The sequence below is a fragment of the Silurus meridionalis genome, chromosome 17 (genome assembly GCF_014805685.1).
Source record: "Silurus meridionalis isolate SWU-2019-XX chromosome 17, ASM1480568v1, whole genome shotgun sequence".
NCBI lineage: Eukaryota > Metazoa > Chordata > Actinopteri > Siluriformes > Siluridae > Silurus > Silurus meridionalis.
The window spans coordinates 7967489-7989201 of NC_060900.1; the positions used below are offsets into that span (position 1 = coordinate 7967489).

Below are 21713 nucleotides of genomic sequence, written 5' to 3' on the forward strand. Positions count from 1 at the left end.
ATAGGGTACAGTAGCAGTTGGCTGTAATATAATACAATGCTTGAATTTGAGTGGCCAGAAAGTAATCTTTTTCTTTTGGCTTCTCTTATTAGGGGTTGCCACAGCGAATCATTCATCTCCAAACCCCCCTGTCCTCTACATCTACCTCTTTTAAACCAACTACTTGCATGTCTTCCCTCACCACATCTATAATCCTCCTGCTTGATCTTTGTCTTTTCCTCCTTCCTGGCAGCTCCATCCTCAGCATTTTACCGATATAATCGATGTCTCTCCTCTGCACATATCCAAACCATCTTAATCTCGCCTTGTCTCCAAAACGTCCTACATGCGCTGTCCCTCTAATAAACTCATTTATAATCCTGTCCATGCTCGTCACTCCCAACGAAAACTTTAACATCCTCAGCTCTGCTACTTCCAGCTCTGCCACCTTACTCAATGCCACTGTCTCTGAACCATACAACATACAACAGGTCCCACCACAGTCCTATAAACTTTCCATTTCTCTCTTGCAGATACCCTTCTATTGCACTGTTGAACCCAGGTAGCTGAACTCGTCTACCTTCTCTACCTTTTCTTCCTGCAACCACACCACTCCACTGCCCTCTGTCTCATTCACACACATGTACTCTGTCTTACTCCTACTGACTTTCATTCCCCTTTTCTCCAGCGCATACTTCCACCTCTCCAGGCTCTTCTCAACCTGCACCCTACTCTCACCACAAATCACAATATCATCTGCAAACATAATAGTTCAGGGAGGCTCCTGTCTGACCTCGTCTGTCAACCTGTCCATCACCACAGCAAACAGAAAAGTGCTCAGAGCCAATCCTTGATGCAGTCCAACCTCCACCTTGAACCAGTCTGTCGTTCCTACTGCACACTTCACTGCTGTCACACTGTCCTCATACATTTCCTGCACCACCCTCACATACTTCTCTGCCACACCTGAATCCTCATACAATACCACAACTCCTCTCTCTGCACCTTGTTGTATGCTTTCTCTAAATCCACAAACACACAATGCAACTCCTTCTGACCTTCTCTATACTTCTCCATCAACATTCTCAAAGCGTCATTTTGTGACTGATCAACTTAATTCCCCTGTAGTTACTGCAGGTCTGCACATCTCCCTTATTCTTAAAGATTGGTACCAGTACACTTCTTCTTCATTCCTCAGGCATCCTTTCACCTTTCAAAATCTTGTTGAACAATCTGGTTTAAAACTCCACTGCCATCTCTCCTAAACATGCTTCTCCATGCTTCTACCAGTAGTGGCCAGAAAGTACCTTGTACCTTGTACAAGGCAAAACACAAGCTTATAGGCTGTCATTTCTGTTTCTGACACAGGAATTTAAAACGTTGGATGGCAAGGAGGTTTATTGAACATTATTGGATGGAGGTTTTTTTGTGTAGCATAGCGGTATTTTGGGAATAGCCTGTCGCCGCATTTTTCCGCTATTACTGCATGTGTGTAAGGCTGAGGATTATGTGTTTATTATTATCTGACGCTTATTTCTAAGTTTCTTTGACTAACCCGTAACGCTGTTGCCAAGAAAAATAAAAAAGCACGAGCTCTCCCATGACCCTGACTCAACGCGTTACAACGGCTTGTATCTAAACAGTAGCCTACCAAGAAATTCATTGTTCACTGTCTTCCTCCTTCCTTTCACAACAATTTCTCTCGGGAGTTTATCTTTTGGCATCGCCGTGCGTTTAAAAAAACGTTTTTTCTCCCGATGCTGTGCAGCTCAGAACACAGGTGAGGTGCATTTTTTCGTTTCCGTTCGAAAATTTTATTGGTCTAATGTTATGGGGTTCAGTTTTTTGGCTTGAAGTTTGTGAAACCGGGAAAAACCCAGGAAAAATAAATAAGCCGCTTTGTTGTTTAAGTCGCGGGATTCAAAACGTGGGAAAAAAGTAGCGGCTTATAGCCCGAAAAATACGGTATGTGTATTTTAAAATAACATTGCCGTGAAGTTGCTGAAGCATAAGGGTAAGAAAACACTTCAGGAAGATTGGGCATTCGAATGCATCACACCAACCAGTTCAGTTTCAACACCCTAATGTTTGCATAATGGCCCAATTATATTACATTGTTTACCAGCCCAATTATACTGCATCATCTGTTTGCATATCTTTTTTCTTTAGGATAAGAAAAGGTCCATTAAGAGGGTATGGAGGAGTCCCACACGATCCACTCGGCCATTTTCTCGAGGGAGATACCAGTGTGCTCGGTAAGTTATACATAGAAGGGCACAATCATGTTTAAATGCTTAGGTTAATTTTGAATAATAATCATTAGGTAAATACCAAAACAAAATCCTTTTCTGTCTGGTAGAATATGAACTCTTAGCATAGTAGTGCAGTCTGAAGGCATGTGCTCCCACAAAAACATTTCCAAATTAGACCTCTTATCAAGTCAAGAATAAAGTCAAGAAGCTTTTTGGTGTCAAATCAAGAATCTTTTACAGTGAAATGAGACAACGTTTCTCCAGGACCCTGGTGCTACATAAAATAAAATAGAGCTACATCACACAACATAGAGCAACATAACAGAACACAGAGTTAAGATTAAAGTAATTTGTTTTAGCCATATAAAGTGCATCGTGTGCAACCGAGTGCAAACAGGGCAAGAAAAAAGACAACACAAGACAGTGAAGACAGATACACAAAACATAAAATAGAACTGCCAGTTAATCTACTGTATAATGTGTTATTAAGTACAAAAATACACAGTCTGTATGTGAGCGCCAGAGTGTGTACGAGGGGTGTGTGGGTTCGTCCACAATGCATTTAGCTTTATGCGGCGTGTGGTGTAAATGTCCTTGATAGGGGGGAGAGAGACTCCAATGGGGCTGTCCTCCCTATGGTGCAGTTTTCAAACCAGGCAGTGATGCAGCTGCTCAGGATGCTCTCTATGGTCCCTCTGTAGAATGTGTTCAGTCTTTCTTTAGTTTTCTTATGAAGTAGAGACGCTGCTGGGCTTTATTGGTGATAGAGATGGTGTTGAGTGACCAGGTGAAGTTCTCTGTCAGATGAACACCATGGAATTTGGTGCTTTTGACGATCTCCACAGAGGAGCCATTGATGGTCAGTGGAGAATGGTTGCTCTGTGATATTCTAAAGTCAATAACCATATCTTTTATTTTGTCAACGTTCAGAGATGGTTCTTGTCTCTGCACCAGGCTATTAACTGTTGCACCTCCTCTCTGCAAGCTGACTTGTCGTTCTTGCTGATGAGGCCCATCACGCTCGTGTCATCTGCAAACTTGATGATATGGTTCGAGCTGTGCATTGCTACACAGTCGACATTCAGCAGAGTGAACAACAGTGGGCTAAGCACACAGCCCTGAGGGGCCCCAGTGCACAGTGTGGTGGTGCTGAAGATACTTTTTTCTAATCCGGACTGACTGAGGTCTCCCAGTCAGAAAGTCTAGGATCTAGTTGCAGGGGGAGATGTTCAGGTGTCCCAGTAGGTTTAGCTTCTTAATCAGATGCTTAGGGATGATTGTGTGGAAGCTGAACTAAAGTCTATGAACAGCATTCGTAAATATCTGTCCTTATTGTCCAGGAGGGTGAAGGCCAAACCTTTTGATTTGGTATTTTTTATACCAGGACAGATTAGTGAAGTCTAAGCCAATAAAGTAAAGCTTCTGATAATGAGATGCAGTAAATAATTTGTAAGCAAAATAAGGAACATGTTATTAAACCAGTTGTGACATCAATGCAGGGGAGTTTCATATCTCATGCCTGTGACAACAGACAACACACCTTAAATAAATTTAAACACAGGGTGCCTTACGAAACCTTCATAATAACCTGGTATTTATTTATATCTATATTCTACTTATATGAGCTTGAATAGAAATGTTCTTTACATCTTTTTCTTAAGACCTGTCTTGTAGTACACATGAGAGGAATCACACACCTGGCACAAAAAAGAGATGTAAAAGGGCACCTTTATAAGGAAGCCAGTTTCTTTGCATTTCATGCAAAAAAGTAAAATGAGAAAAGAAAACTAAATTGTCAGTAGAATTTAGAAGTCAGATGTATAAATGAATAAGTAGAATTTCTGTACATTCCTGCTTTTGGAAATATACATTTTTGTAGGATTGTGGGTTTTGTAAGCTGTGGGTTTGTGCTAGTGAATTAGTGTGTGTTGAAGAAGTCTAGACCAGAGGTATTCAGAATGTGGGGCATGAAATGTAAGGGGGTAATGGGTGAGATAGAAAAATGGAATGGTTTAAATAAAAAATAAAAAAACAAAAGCAACAAGAACACCACCAACACTAACAAAAACTGTATCAGACATGCACCTGTAGTCAGATTTAATTACTAGAGATACTGCTTCTCCCCAAATTCTTCTTTTGTCTTTTTCTTTTTTTTTTATTAGAAACAGCATATAAGCTAAACGTTGACATGTGCTTGTCCTAAACACTTAAATCTATACATCCAGTACCTGTACGTTGCTTTGTATAAAGGCAAATAAGGCAGCAACTGCCGCACAAGAAGAAGCCTTGACCTCAAGATTAATTCTATGTAGGTGTAGAAAACCTTTGGATACGGAACATCAAATACTAGCAAAATGCAGTAACTTGCATTTACAGTACAGGTCGACAAGACGTACGCACAAAGGAATGTGAATGAAATTCACATTTCAGTTTGAAGGTACATTTGTAAACCATGGCCAAACACAAAATAGAACATTATTATGCTGAAAATTCATACTGGGTTTTTCCTTACTAAGCAATATGGTCCATAATTCTGACAGGTCTGAACATACATGCCATGAAAACTGTCCATAAATATTTCATAAACAATATTGTTTTAGCCACATAAAGTGCATCGTGTGCAACCGAGTGCAAACAGTGCAAGACAAAAGACAATGCAAACGGACAACACAAGACAGTGTAAGACAGATACACAAAACATAAAATAGCACTGCCAGTAAACCTTCTGTATAATGTGTTATAAAGTACAAAAATACACAGTCTGGATGTGAGGGCCAGAGTGTGTACGAGGGGTGTGTGGGTTCATATTGACTTTTCCTTATTAAGCAATATCTTGGTTTCATTAAATAGCTAATAAATAGTACTAAACTCAGTAGAAGAAGACACTAAGCCCATTAGAACATAATGTTTATGGTTACAGTGGTTTGTGAGGCCTTCACCCATGCCCTGTGGAGGTTGCTGGTGATGTCAGCAGCTGTTGTTTTGCCATGTGCTATGTCATTTAACAGACTTACATATAATCATATATGTTCATATATTTCCTGTTCATATTTATTACTTGATGTCAAACTCCACATCAAAAACAAATGAATTGACCTTGCCGTTTGGAGGTGACTCTATGTAAGAAAACTAATAGCTTTTTGCCAGATACATACAAATCTTGTTTTAAGTTTTACATATAGCGTTTTTAGTTAAAGAGTGAAAATAATCTCAAAAAACAAAACAAAAAGTGTCCAATCCTGGTGCATTTCATTTTGTATATACCCACAACATATAATCACATATTTGCTCTACTGATATTGTTTTCTGTAGACAAACAGGATTTCCCAGTGTAGACAGCGAAAATGAATTTCCTGTTTTCTTTCATGTCATAACACACATTTATATTTAGACGCATGCCCAAGAATGCTGATTACCTTGTAGTGCCCATGGGTTGTCCAAAATAAGAAGTTTATGAAAGTAGGATATGGCAAATAATATTGTCATGATGACCCAACACACACACACACACAGACACACACACACACACACACACACACACACACACACACACACACACACACACACACACACACACTTACTTGACAAAACTATTATTATACCTGACTGTTCCAGTCATGCAGTATGTGTTTTTTCCCAAAACTTCGCCCTAAGTGTACAGTATGTCTTTAGATGTGGAAAAATATAATTTTGCACTTACTTAAACAATACCAACCCTGTTTCAGCATGTCAATGCCCCTGTGCACAAAGCACAGTAGGCAGTGACCTAGTATAGAGCTCTGGAGGTTATTAGAACATTAAAGGTTATTAGAACATTAAAGGACTAAATGTGGAATTGGGTGTTAAATGATGATATAATTTATATAAAAATCCTTATAAATATTTAATGTTTTAATATGATTTTTGCTATTGGCAGAGGATAAGAGGGCAAAATCAATTCATTATTCCATTCTCATTTCCAGCTTATTATTTAGTAATGCCGGGTTTTATAAGCATATAACTTCTTCCCTCCTGCAGCTTCTATTACAGGCCCAGAGAGGACTACTTTTCTCGGCGGCCTGGTTTTAGCATGAGGTTCCAGAGGTTCCGGAGAGCCTCCAGTCTTCGCCTTCCGCCTAGATCTCGGAGCCCGAGTTTCGTGCCGAGTCACAAAAATGTACATTCTTCAAGCCAGCACTTGGAAAAGAAGACTGATAAGAAGAGCACTTCTACAACAGTGCAGGATAAAAACACAGCAAACACACCAGGTATATCCCAGTGTGTGTAAGTGTGTGTGGATTTGTGAACTATGTAGGATAACCAGGAAAATAAAATCATAAATACACAGTCTAGCAGTGGCTCGGAAAATGTCAAGTGCTTTTATGTTGTTTTTGAAAATTTATATAAGTAGTTACATACATACCAAATCTACAATAAACATACTCTTAACCTCACATACACCATATATATTATATTCTTTACCTTGTATACACTCAAAGCCATGTGGTGGACAGTAACGAAGTTAATTCGATACAGTAAATTTGTTACTGTACTTAAGTTGTTTGGGGAGACTTTTACTTTAACTTCACTACATTTCAAAGTCAAATATGTTATTTTTTACTCAACTACATTTCGCAAAATCGGTCAGTTTTAATTCCACTAATCATTATATTATGTCGCGGTGAATAAATCTGGTCGGGACTCGGATTGTGCAACCACTGTCCGGGGAAGTTCATACACTCAGTAAGGCAGTGGCAGGCGATCAGGGCCAGCAAAGCCTTCTCTGCTGGCCTAAACACTATCAGAAGCACTGACCTACATTTACAACCTAAATTCTAATATTTGTTCCATGAAATTGTATTAATTTATTTCCAACAGTTTATTCTCTTCATTTCGTAGTGATTCTCTTGGTTGCACTGCTTCCAGTACGTGTATGTGGATGTTAGATTTTTTTGTCCAATCAGATTTCAGCCTATGTGCTGCCATGTCAATCTAATCTACCATAGTTTCCTAAGAATTAGCTCTGTTTCTTTAACCAATCAGATTTCATATTTGCCTCACAGGGTCAGCTAGCAGGCCCAGAATAGCATCAGCATTTTTCCGGGGAAACAGGGAAACTGTTACAGCCAAGTTCGACTGGCAAACACGTGTGTAGCGCTCTGCACACATTAATACATCTAAATTAGATTTTTTTTATGCCCACGGAGTAAGAGAAATTTATTTGCTCTCGGACATACTAAAAAAAAAACCACAGGAGCGGTGCAAATAATGAGTATGCATCTCTGGTGAGAAGGTTGTATTTTATTTTAATTTTTAATGTTTTTGTCATGTTATTAGACAAATATTAATTCTGAGCTGCTCCAGATGATGTAGGTGGCACAGTTGCAGTTGTAGTGTAGAGGTTTGGAGTTTTCTTAACTGGGTTTCTTGCTTTAGTAAAATGGTATTCACTCTCCATATGCGAGATATCTCTCTTTCTGTAATGCCACGTTTTGTAATATTGCGTTTTTGTATAGTATTGATGGTTTCTATAATTGTGATGTGATAGTGGGGGTATTAAGAGGTGGATTAAGTCCGGTAAGTCCTCACTGAAGGCCCAGGTAACAAATGCACTGCCTGCCACTGCAGAAAGGAGAGGCGGGGGGGTTGGGTGACATCACCTCAGCCTTTAGGGTTTCCAGTGGGAAAACTGTCATGTCACTTCAGCAAGGAGAGTTTAATCCAAATTGAACTTATGAATGACAAAAAAAGGCCTAAACCCGCATGCTAAAGGCTAATGCATTTAATAAAACAAGCTAATAAATGTATTGCACTTAGGTTATGCTGTGTTGCCTGATATGCTTTTAGGCATACAGCAACAATATTTATTTTAGCTTTAAAAACAATATAAATTATAGTATGTAGTTTATCATTATGTGTGTAGCAATAACACACATTTACCACCTACCTAGTCTGATGGATTGTAGGTAAACTTGCACTTATTCATTTGGTTACTTTTCATTGATGTGATGTCATAAAGGTTTTCTGTGATTATCCTGAACTAATTTCAGTAAGGGGAATCTCCAGTGCAGCTTTAAAGACTTATTTCAAATACATATATTATAAGGATATAGATGTTGTATGTATCTTGTGGCTCCAACTCTCCAAGTTGTATCTAGGTTCTCAGAGCTTGATAAATTATGCACAAATGACGTGTATATAATTGTGCATTTAGGGTTATATTTAAACATGAAACTGAGCTCTCAGAAATGTGTCCAAATTTGTGGACTGCTTTGAGAATATGATTGACTTATTCAGTAACAGTAGCTAAAACAGAGAGGAGCTTTTCAAAACTGAAACTAATCAATAGGGGAGACGTTGGGTCATGTCGTGGTTCACCCTGGACCTCATTTCTCCACCACTGCAGATTGGTGGTACCTATTTAGCACGAACATACAGTTCAGGGTCAGTTAATCATCAAGCAGAACATTTTGAGAGTAATAAATAAAGGAAGAAACTGATTACTCTAACTTGATTTTTCTTAAGTCGTTAAAAAGAAAGTCATGGGCTCATGATAAATTTTATATCAATCACTGTTTGACTAATGGATATAATTCTATTAAGATTTATGTGCTAAGAGTAACATTAGAATTTCACATAAACTGAGTTGATTAAGCAAGGAGTCTTGAGAAAAATTACAATAGGAACATTATTGTCATAATAAACCATAGTACTTGGATACTTAAGTAAAGGTTTAAATGGAGCACTTTTACTTTTGCTGGAGTAATATTTACCTACTGTAGCTATACTTTTACTCAAGTACATGCTTTGTGTACTTCGTCCACCACTGTTTTATCTTACACCTGCTTTATCTTTACAATGCAATTTCCCAATTAGCCGATAATGCATTTTTATTATGAGAGGTGAAAAAGGAAACAAAACCAATTGATAGTTTTATTTTAAATGTTTTAAGTTTTGGTACACCTGTGTCTAGTCTCTGATTCCTGTTCTCAAGTGCTTAGGCTGGAACCCGATGTGTCAATTGTTGTAGTGCACAAAATGTCAAAAGTGAAATCCTCCCCCCCCCATTGTGATGTTTGATGCCAACATTGACTAATGATCTTGACCTGTACCTGCATGATTTTTATGGATTAGTCCGCTGCCCTGTAATTGACTGATTGATTGATTGGATAATTGCACAGATGATAGCCGGTGTTTCAAAATAAGTGTATATACAAAAACAAATGTATGCTGGGTTATGTTGGAAGTGGTAGCTCAGTGGTTATAGTGTTTGTTCCTTTGATAAGAAGGATGTCAATTTGAACCCCTAAAAGGCTGATAGGCTGAGTGACTAATATAGCAGCTTATACTCCTGCATCGTCACTGTAAAATAAGTATAGCATAATTAAGATCATGTGAAGAATATATGAGGAATAACATATAAGCATATCTATATACCGATTAACAGAAATGTGCCGAATTACAATTCAATGTTATGAGTGCATAATAAATATTGAAACCGTGCAACTGCAACTGTCCTGCAACTCATCATACACACTAGGTGGTAGTGTTCGCACATTATTGCAACCACAAGCAACCACCTGCTTCTTGCCTTGCTGTTTTTCTCAGTGCTCATCATTATGCACACATCAACCACAGCTGCATCACACAGTGGAGAAGTAAACAGCTTGAATTGAATTGTTGGACTGGTAAACAGCTCTTCGGTAAAAAACGTATCCAATGAATAATCCTACTGCAGTCTTTTTTTTAACACAGTACAATTATAACCCTATTCTTCAAATGATTAGATGTTTGGATTGGATGCCTGATCAGTTTGAAATGATAGTAGTTTGAAATGAGGTGGTAGTGTGCATTCTTGCCATTTCTGTCGAATATAGAAAGTGTGAAAATGGCATAGATTGATTATTAGATCTGATCTTTTCATATAGATTCTGCTATCTTTCACTTGTTTGCTCATTGTGCCTGGTAGATATGCAGAGATGAGCATGAGTCATTGTCTTTGTCCTATTTTTGTATGTACAGTATATATATATATATATATATATATATATATATATATATATATATATATATATATATATATATATTCATGTGCGTATTAAAGAGTGACAGTGAGAGAGAGGATGAGCTCAAATGTTTTGTGTATGTGAGTGGGAGAGAAATGAAGGTGTTTTTTTGTGTGTGTGAGGGTGAGAGCGAGAGCGAAAGAAAAAAAAAAAGAGTGAAAATTTAAGCATCTAGGCAGAGAGCCAGTATATATCAAGCAGTCCAAGCGTTCAAACGTTGCGAGGCAAATTCTCTAAATCACACCCTGCAGATCCTCTTAAAGAAGCCTTAGTTATTCCTTTCACACCATTTTAATTGAGGCCCTGATCAAAGGAAAGACCGCATAATACAGTATAAATTTAGGAAGCTTATTTGAACTTGAGCCAAAGATGTAGCAAAAAGGATTCTCCACTGTGTTGGGACTCAGGTGGTGCAATGAACTTTGCATGGCTCTCTGAACTGGCTGTCTTAAAACAAAAACTGTAGGGCAAATTTTTTTCTTTTACCTACCACTAACTTGAGCACAAATTTAATTACACAGAGCTTTTTTTCTTTCTTCACAAAATCCTCCCTGACAGTGATTCAGTTAATGGTACACATAGATCCTGGATTAGTATTATTATTGCATATGGATAAGTTTTTTATTGACATAACACTGGATAAGTGTGTCTGCAAAATGCAGTAAACACGAATGTAATAGAAACCTCAAAGATCAGATATGACTGTGGTATCACTAATGAAAATAAAGCATTCTTTCTTTCTTTCTTTTTTTTTTTTTTTTACAGAACGCTCCCGGTCATCTTCAGTGGCTTCTGAGAGGCATGGCCTATCATTTACAGTAAGTGACCACAAAATGTCTTCTTTCATTTGAAAAAACCTGAAGCAAAAGATTCACTTTCTTCTAACAGACACTGCTTTCAGAGATTAACATTCACCTTAATGAGCTACAGATCTGATAAAAAAGTCACATGGTGTATTACATGGGAAAATGTTATTACTACTACATGCAGCTGACTGAAATAATAAATGATATCTAGTTGTTGTGCAATGTGTGTGGATTGTGTGTTCAAAAATAACATGGAAAGAAGAACACCCAGTTAATCATCTTAATTCACACTAAAAATACTTGTAACTACAGTATATCTGTATGGACGAAAGTATTGGAATACCTGACGTTTTTCAGCAATATGTGGTTCTCTAAACTGTTAATTTGATTTAATTATAATTAAAAAAGTTATAAGCACACGATTGTACAGGATGTCTTTGGATGCAGTAGCATGACATTTTTTCTTCACTTGAACTAGGAGACCCAAACCTGTTCCAGCATGACAATACTCCTGTGTACAAAGCCAGCTTCATGAAGATATGGTTTACATAGATTGGCGTGAAAGAACTTATGTGGCTAGCTATAGAGCTCTGACCTCAACCCTATAGAACACCTTGAAACGCTGAATTGGAATTGGAGGCCTCCTCACTTCACCTACATCAGGACCTGACTTTATACCCTTGTGACTAGATGAGCACAAATCTCCACAACCACACACCAAAATCTATTGGAACATCCTCCCAGAAGAGTGGTGCCAATTATAACAGCAAATGTGGACCAAATGTGGATTGAGATGTTCAAAAGCAAACATGAATAATATATTGTTGTAAAGACATTGTGCTAAACCTGAATTGAATGTCCCCTGAACATATTATAGTGTATAATATTCCCTTTCTGGTTACACAGTGCTATGCACAGGAATCAGTGTGCTTGCATCATCACACCACATATCATACATTTCATAATCCTAACTGTAGCATTATGTTTTCACAGGGATTATTGTGATGGGCCACAATAATAGCTCTAACAGCATTTATTCTACAGTAACACAGTGTCAGTGCTGGGTCAGGGGTCTTCACTGTACAGAGGAATCCATACCAGAGGAATAAAATACAATCATTGTTTCTCAACAATGTGAATATCACTATGTTCAGAGGATTGTTTACCTTCTTGACCTATGTAAAACAAACCAGCATATAATGCAGCCCACCTTGCAATATAACCCACTCAGATATTCAGCTGTGTTCTGCCTAAAATGAGCCAAAACTAAATGTCAAGTCGGTCATTGCTTTTCTCTAAATGTTATTACATTATTCTAATCGCGTTTCGTTTTAATATAAACAGTGGAGCACTCTGCCATAACGAGAAATTAATCACTGCCCAATCCACAGTCCTCGGCTCATTTTAGGGTGCTATCGAGGTCACGGCATGTTTTTTTCCTTTTCTTTTTACACAGAAAGACATCTGGAGAGTTTGGTTTCATTGTTTCGAGTATTGACTGCATGCATCACTCAGACACGCACTTCGAAAAAGAATGTAGTCATCTCTTATATCACCTTGCTCCAGAGATCTGGAGTGGCTATAAAGGAGATTCATTTTATCTTGTGTTGCATGAAATGTTAAATCCATTGTGTCTGCACATCTTATGTTATTCATGCTGTCATTTGTTTTTTTTTCACAAATTATCTGCAAACATTTGAGCTAGTTTGTGCTTTTTTTCCTTTTCTTTCCTCAGGTCAATCAGGAAGAGCAGACCAATAGTGGAAGGGAGTCCCTGTCCTCTGTAACACGTGCAGCTGCCAGAAGTCGAGCCATACAGAAAAAGAGAGAGGAGATAGAGGAGGTAAATTTTGTTTCTGTGTTTATGAGGTTGAGACAAAAAACTGGCCTATGAAGACCAACCAGCCTCATCATAAAAATGCACATGCACAAAGAAATTTCTCTTTATTAACATGTAACAGTAGCAGGCAAGCCAAAGAACTGCCTTGATGATTGAAAGCATTTCACTCCTGCTAGTCAATCCTGCACCAAGACACTTTTTTTTATTTTGCTCTGGTGAACAGCAAGCAGAGCACACAGGGCTATGACTCAGACAGCAGAATGAAAATTACACTACACACACACACACACACACACACACACACACACACACACACACACTGCCTCTCTTTCTCCCTCTGTCTTCCAATCTCTATGGTTACCACAAGGCCGACAGTAGGTGCTGTTTTGAATTGGTGTCGTAGCAGGTAGATGCAGCCGCTTCACACAAACACACGCACCCATCCACCCACAGACGTACACACACAAACACACAAACAAACACATACATTTGCCTTTCTTTACTTGTGAGGTCCTTCCACTGACTTAGTTATTAATTCAGCTAATTAATGCAACACCTAAGTTTAACTGTAACCTTAACCTCAATGACCAAAAGGAAACATTTCAATGAATTAATGAATGAATTATTTAACTGACATATTAAGGAATTAGCTAATTAATACATTTAGTAGTTGAAATGTTTTTGATAAAAAGTGATTTCTCTCTCTCTTTCTTTCTCTCTCTTTCTTCACACATACACACACACACACACACACACACACACACACACACACACACACACACACACACACACACAGTTCTTCTGGTCATACTGGATTGCACAGGTCAAGCCGAGGTGCTTCTTAGGTTATCTGGTAGCTGGTAGACGCACCTGGGATCCACAAAGGACACACCCACACACACCCACACCCACCCATACCCAAACAGTGTACACAAAACCACACCCACACCCACACACAAACAGTGTACAATCGAATATCTCTACACTGAGTGCAGATTGCACCATTCGGTGCTATTTTATGTAACTTGCTGTGTAATGCTTTTACATAACACTGATCCTTACGAACGTCACACTAGGAAGCATAAATAGAATCATAGATCATAATCATTGCATTCATTTTATTCATTGGATTCACTGTGAGTCTTGCAATGCAATGCAAATGCAATGCATTTAAATATACAATTACTAGCCATTTTATTAGGAACACCTGTTAGCTTGCTCTTTCATGCATTTGTTCAATTAAAAAATTTGACTTTGACTTGTGCAAGATGTTTTCGGGTTGGAGTTTTTCAGACACTGCTGATCTGCTGGGATTTTCACACACAACAGTATCTAGAACAGGGGCGCACAATACGTAGATCACAATCTACCGGTCGATCGCAAAGATAGTGTGGGTAGATTGCATGACATTAAAAAAATTTATATTTATTTATGCATTTTTATAGTAGGTAGATCATTATGATTTGGTCAATTTATAAGTAGCTCGCATGCTGAAAAAGTGTGTGCACCCCTGATCTACAGTGTATACAGGTGAAATGTGGAGAGGAAAAAAAACATCTAGTGAGGAGCAGCAGTTCTGCAGGCATAAATGCCCTGTTGATTAGCAAGGCTAAGCAACTCCAATAATCACTGTTCAACAGGTGTGGTGAGCAAAAAAGCAATTCAAAATGCAGGGGCTTGACGTGTTTGGGTTACAAGAGCAGAAAACCATACCAGGTTCCAATTTTGTTAAACAAAGCAGGAATCTGAAGCTATATGGCTATATTTCATGTCAACAGCATTCATAGACATCCACATACAATCTACCAGTGGTTACTTCCAGCATCATAATGTACTGGGTCACAAAACACAAGTGGTTTACTGGTTCCATGAACATGACAGTGAGTTCAGTGCACTTCATTAGCTTCCCCACTGAGCAAATTTTACATAGAACAGAAGACTCGCAGCATGATTGCGCAGTTGACAAATCTGCAATCATGTCAACATGGACCAGAATCTTAAAGGAATGCTTCCAACACCTTGTTAAATCTTTGCCATGAAGAATAAAATCCTTCTTAAGGGTCTCGTCTTATTTAATATTAAATAAAGTGAGTAAAGTAGGCAAGTATGACATCAATTTTTTTTGATATAGCGTGGGTTGTGGGACAGAGTGTGTGCTGGCGTTCAGTTGTGCGAAAGTGTACGAAAGGTCACTCAGTAATTCTTATGAATCAGTAATTTGCGTGGATATGTATGACTGTGAGTAGAGGTGTGTGTGTATATGTGAGAATGTGTGTGAAAATGTGTGTGAAAATGTGTACGCAATCCCCTATGACTGGACACTGAACTTCTCTCTGTCTTCTGGAAATTTTTACACTCCTAATTAACTTGTCATCATCTCAGGGTTGATGATTTCCAAAGTTCCTTCTCACTGATAATTGGGTGAAGAGTGTGTATATATCATATACAGTTTATAGAGTATCTCACAAAAGTGAGAACACCACTCACATTTCAGCAACCATTTTAACCATCTTTTCCAGGGACAACACTATAGAAATGTAACTTGGATATATATTAGAGTAGTCAGTGTGCAGCTTGTGTAGCAGTACAGATTTATTGTCCTCTGAAAATAACTCTACATACAGACGTTATGTCTGGCAACAAAAGTGAGTACACCCTACGTGAACATGTCAAAACTGTGTTAATATTTTGTGTGAGCACCATTGTTATTCAGCACTGCCTTAATCTTCCTCGGCATGGAATTCACTGGAGCTGTTGTTGCTGGGATCCTCTGCCACCTTCACCTTCCACTTGAGGGTGCACCACAGGTGCTCAATAGGTTTTAGGTCTGGAGACATACTTTGCTATTCCATCACTTTCACCTTCAGATAACATATTGTCAGTGTGTTTGGGGCCATTATTATGTTGAAAAACAGAATGTCACAGTACATTTTAAAATCCATGTTTCCCTCAATAAATTGCAGCTTGCTAGTACCAGGAGCACTCATGCAGCCCCAGACCATGATGCTGCGACCACAATGCTTGACTGTAGGCACAGTTTTCTTGGTACTCCTCACCAGGGTGCCACCACACATTCTGAGTCAAACAAGTTTACATTAGTCTCATCAGAAATTCATGCTCTTAGACAGGTTGTTTCAGCAAAATGTTTGCAGGCTTTCTTGTGAGCCAGTGTCAGAAGAGGCATCCTTTTTGGACAATGGCATGGTCTGAGCACTGACAAGCGGACCTTCCGCTTCTGCAACCTCTAAAGCAATACTGGCAGCACTCATGCTTTTGATTTTGAAGCCAGCTTCTACACCAGACGCACAGCAGAAGACTCAACTTCTTTGATCGAACCTTGTGAGCCCTATTTCAAGTGGAACCCATCTTGGAAAACCTCTGTATGACCATGGCCCCTCTAATGTAACTGAGTTTCAGGGTATTACCAGCAGCAATTCTAATTCTCAAATGATCAGAGAGTTCTTTGCCATGTTGAACAGCCAGTAATCTAACTACTTTAATACAACAAATGTGTATGTTCCTGTCAAGTCATTTGTCCTAACAAATACATGAACATGATGAATAAGACATGTGGTTTGCATGGTTACATGACATACAGATGTTATCACTTTGGGTGTACTCACTTTTGTTGCTAGTAATTTACACAATAACAACTGTATGTTTAGTTATTTTCAGAGAACAGTAAATCTGTACTGCTTTATAAGCTGCACATTGACTCTTCTAAAATACAGTGAAGAAAATAAGTATTTGAACACCCTGCTACAGTTTTTCACCAGGTTTGCACACACTGCAGGAGGGATTTTGGCCCACTCCTCCACACAGATCTTCTCTAGATCAGTCAGGTTTCTGGCCTGTCGCTGAGAAACACGGAGTTTGAGCTCCCTCCAAAGATTCTCTATTGGGTTTAGGTCTGGAGACTGGCTAGGCCACGCCAGAATCTTGATATGCTTCTTACAGAGCCACTCCTTGGTTATCCTGGCTATGTGCTTCGGGTCATTGTCATGTTAGAAGACCCAGCCTCGACCCATCTTCAATGCTCTAACTGAGGGAAGGAGGTTGTTCCCCAAAATTTTGCAATACATGGCCCCAGTCATCCTCTCCTTATTACAGTGCAGTCGCCCTGTCCCATGTGCAGAAAAACACCCCCAAAGCATGATGCTACCACCCCCATGCTTCACAGTAGGGATGGTGTTCTTGGGATGGTACTCATCATTCTTCTTCCTCCAAACACCTTTAGTGGAATTATGACCCAAAAGTTCGATTTTGGTCTCATCTTACCACATCACTTTCTCCCATGACTCCTCTGGATCATCCAAATGGTCATTGGCAAACTTAAGATGTGCCTGGACATGTGCTGGTTTAAGCAGGGGAACCTTCTGTGCCATGCATGATTTTAAACCATGACGTCTTAGTGTATTACCAACAGTAACCTTGGAAACGGTGGTCCCAGCTCTTTTCAGGTCATTGACCAGCTCCTCCCGTGTAGTTCTGGGCTGATTTCTCACCTTCCTTAGGATCATTGAGACCCCACAAGGTGAGATCTTGGTTCCCCAGTCTGAGGTCATTTTCTTCCTTCTTCTTCCAACAGTGGACCTTTTTTCACCAAGCTGCTTGGCAATTTCCCCGTATCCCTTTCCAGCCTTGTGGAGGTGTACAATTTTGTCTCTAGTGTCTTTGGACAGCTCTTTGGTCTTGGCCATGTTAGTGGTTGGATTCTTACTGATTGTATGGGGTGGACAGGTGTCTTTATGCAGCTAACGACCTCAAACAGGTGCATCTAATTTAGGATAATAAATGTAGTGGAGGTGGACATTTTAAAGGCAGACTAACAGGTCTTTGAGGGTCAGAATTCTAGCTGATAGACAGGTGTTCAAATACTTATTTGCAGCTGTATCATACAAATAAATAGTTTAAAAATCATATATTGTGATTTCTGGATTTTTTTTTTTGGATTATGTCTCTTACAGTGGACATGCACCTACGATGACAATTTCAGACCCCTCCATGATTTCTAAGTGGGAAAACTTGCAAAATAGCAGGGTGTTCAAATACTTATTTTCCTCACTGTATATCCACATTTCATTTCTATAGTATTGTCCCTTGAGAAGATATACTAATGGTTGCTGAAATGTGAGGGGTGTTTTGTGAGATACTGTATATGATATGCATAAACACACACTATACACTACTGTACACTACTGTACAAACACTACTGTACATTATAAGATGTACAGTACTGTTGAGACCAGACCTCAATAGCTTTCTATCGCTCTATCCCATGTAAAGAATATCTTCATTAAACTTGCTTTGTGCACATGGGCATTGCCATGGTGGAACAGGGTTGGGTCTCCTATTTCAAGTGAGGAAGATTTAATGCCACTGCCTCCAAAGATCCTATAGAATTGTGTCTCCAACTTTACGGTCAAAGTTTGGGAAAGAACCACATATGGCTGGGAAGTCAGGTCCAAATACTATAGTCCATATTCATATATGTTTAGATATTGAAATATATTGCATTTTACATTAGGCCTCTTGTAAAACTTGCCAAAGGTGTTCTTCAGAAGATATGTCTTTATAACTTTGTGATCCAGTTCATCCCAAAGCAGTTCAAAAGAATTTAAGTGCAGTGACTGGGCAGGCAATTCTAAGATAGATAGACACTATACAGTAACACTTCACAGGAACAGTAACACTCCATCTGAATATTTGCTTATCTTGTTGTATGGTGAAGTTGGTTCCAATTAGGCAGAATTGCATGACATTAATGTATAAATTGGTACTCATGTTTTTCATGGCCAGAATTAGTCCTCAACAATTCCTGGTCCAAAACAACCTCAAACCATTAAGCTCCCACCCTCATGTGTGACTGTGGATGTGAGGCAGTCTGATTACATCTTTTCTCTTGTTGTTCATTTTACATAAGTTTGAGCCAAATATGTCAAATTTGGACTCATCTGTCTAAAGAACTTTCTTCCAGTCATTTACTGTTCAATTCTTGTGTGTTTTTGACTTTAACATGGGAGCATGTATGCGTCTCCAAAAATGGTAATAGACTGGGATTTCCCACTGTAAATCATTTATTTAGGTTAAAGCTAGATTTAATGTCACAGCTGTGTTGTTAGAGAAAATTAATCCACACCTTCTGACTTTAGGATGTAATAGGATATCAACAAATTTATGCGCCACTATCTAAAAAAACGCTTATTACCCAAATATAAACTTGTAATATTAAAGTTATGGTGTGTGTGCTGCAGGTGTACCGACAAGACTGCGACACATTTGGTGTGGTGGTCAAAATGCTTGTGGCAAAAGATCCGTCGCTGGAGAGATCCATCCAGTCTTCCCTGAGGGAGAACCTGCGTGAGATTGGCTTGCGCTGTGTAGATGCCATGGAACGGTTTATCAATGAGTATGACTCGAAAGAGCTTACCATCCCATCCCAGTCCCAGCATCACTGACACACACACATACACTGACCTACTGTTGTAAAGTTTTGGGGCAATGCTGTAACCACAGTAACCACAAAAGTAAAATGATCATCTACATACACAAAATAATTTCTCTGGAAATGCATGCATGAGTGAATGAGACTTTAGGTGGTACAACACAGGACTTTGTAATGTTGTGCCACTAGGAATAATGCATTCTTCAGCCACATCTATATGATGGGAGAAAATCTGTACCGACATGTTGTGTAAGGATCACCGGTGCTAAATGTGCTACATACTGTAGCAACATTTTATCAAAGCTAGTATTTGTTAGTGATTTAGAGTCAAATCTTTTTTAAAGATGATCTGATCTTGACTATGTTTAACATATGTTCATATAATATACACACGTATAACATGTCCATATTAAATATATATAACATGCTCATGTGCACACTTAATAAAAAAAAATTGTGATGTGGCATTTAATAAAATGTTTCAGTAAGTTTCTGTAATTTGAGCAAAAATATACCAGGCCATTTCTTATTCTTTTTTTCGGCTTCTCCCATTAGGGGTCCCCACAGTGGATCATCCTTCTTGATCCCCCTGTCCTCTACATCTGCCTCTTTTAACCCAACTACCTGCATGTCTTCCCCTTACCACATCCATAAACCTCCTCCTTGGTCTTCCTCTTTTTCTCCTTCCTGGTGGCTCCATCCTCAGCATTCTACCGATATACCCTATGTCCCTCCTCTGCACATGTCCAAACCATCTCAAACCATCTGTGTATCATGGTGTGACTGATCAAATTTACTGTAGTTACTGCAGGTCTGTACCCTTATGCTTAAAGATCGGTACCAGCACACTTCTTCTCCATTTCTCAGGCATCCTTTCACCTTCCAAAATCCTGTTAAACAATCTTGTTAAAAACTCCACCTCCATCTCTCCTAAACATTTCCATGCTTCTCTTGGTATGTCATCTGGTCCAACCAACTTTCCACTCTTTATCCTCCTAATTGCTGCTCTCATTTCCTCCTTACTAATCCCATCCACTTCCTGCTTCACCATCTCCACATCATCCAACCTTCTCTCTCTCTCATTTTTCTCATTCATCAGCTGCTCAAAATACTCCCTCCATCTTCTCAACACACTCTCCTCACTAGGCAACACATTTCCATCTCCATCCTTTATTGCTCAAACTTGCAGCACATCCTTCCCAGCTTGGTCCCTCTGCCTTGCCAATCGGTACAAATCCTTCTGTCCTTCCTTAGTGTCCAAATTCGGATACAGCTCCTCATATGCTTTTTCCTTGGCTTTTGTCACATTCCTCTTTACCTGCTGCCGCATCTCCTTGTAACCAGGCCATTCGAGCTGGTGTTATACTCTCAATTTTAGCAATTCTGCGAAAATAAAACTTCTTGAGGGTTATGGTCAGATTTATATTAAAAAAAAAAAAAAAAAATATATATATATATATATATATATATATATATATATATATATATATATATATATATATATATATATATATATAAGGTTTTATACTGAAGTTGGTGGTATGAAGTTCTCTGCTGAAAGAAGTCTTGTTCTGGGAAGTAAATGTTTTTGGGGCTCCATGTGGAGCATTCACACATGCGTGTGACCTGTAGTAATATTTTTTGTTTTGTTTTGCTGTCTCTCTTTTAATCTATCTGATTTTGTACAGGATATAGGCATTGGTCACATGACTATGCACACTTGCTTTTGATAATAGGGACCAATTTTTGCCATTTCATGCACTTGTTAAAAATAAATGAAGATGACTTGAAAAGTAGGTGAGATTGCACAGTTAATATTGTCATTTTACTACCTATTTTCAGTTAACCCATTTCTGTTGAAATAAATCTCACAAAGTTTGTATATGTATAATTCAGTTCTTTCTGTATGTCTGACGGATTTTACTATGAAGCAAAATACTGTTATTTGTGATATGTGTACAAACTGCCTATAGTGAACAGTCCACAGTTATATTTTCACAGTCCACAATGATTTGATTTAAAAATGAATTTTTTTCTGATTATCCAGACTTTGGCAAAACTTAGTGTGGTCATTGTTTTCACTATGCAGCAATGTTTTGTTTTGTAAAACCTACATCAGTGCAAAAGAATATTATTAATGGTTATCATGAGGTTTTCTAAAGGGATGCTTGAAACAAACATGGACTTTAATGCAATAGGAATATCATAAAAAATTATTTGTAAAAAAAAAAAGGCAAATTAGTCCATATTTGCATCTGTCATCACGCTCCTGCAGTTTTTTTGCCACATTTTCGGGTAGTTATTGGGAAATAGATTAAGAGATTTGATCACAGTTTTTATAAAATC

General features: G+C 38.6%; 1 protein-coding gene across 1 annotated transcript; it reads left to right on the forward strand.

The window, feature by feature from the left end:
- The first annotated feature begins 1726 nt into the window (after positions 1 to 1726).
- On the forward strand, positions 1727 to 20000 carry LOC124399448 (periphilin-1). Its single transcript, XM_046870347.1, has 6 exons — positions 1727 to 1759; positions 2149 to 2234; positions 6249 to 6478; positions 11042 to 11094; positions 12818 to 12925; positions 19177 to 20000. The coding sequence occupies exons 3-6, from the start codon at positions 6301 to 6303 to the stop codon at positions 19378 to 19380; spliced, it is 543 nt and encodes a 180-aa protein (XP_046726303.1). The 5' UTR covers positions 1727 to 1759; positions 2149 to 2234; positions 6249 to 6300; the 3' UTR covers positions 19381 to 20000.
- The last annotated feature ends 1713 nt before the right edge of the window (positions 20001 to 21713 follow it).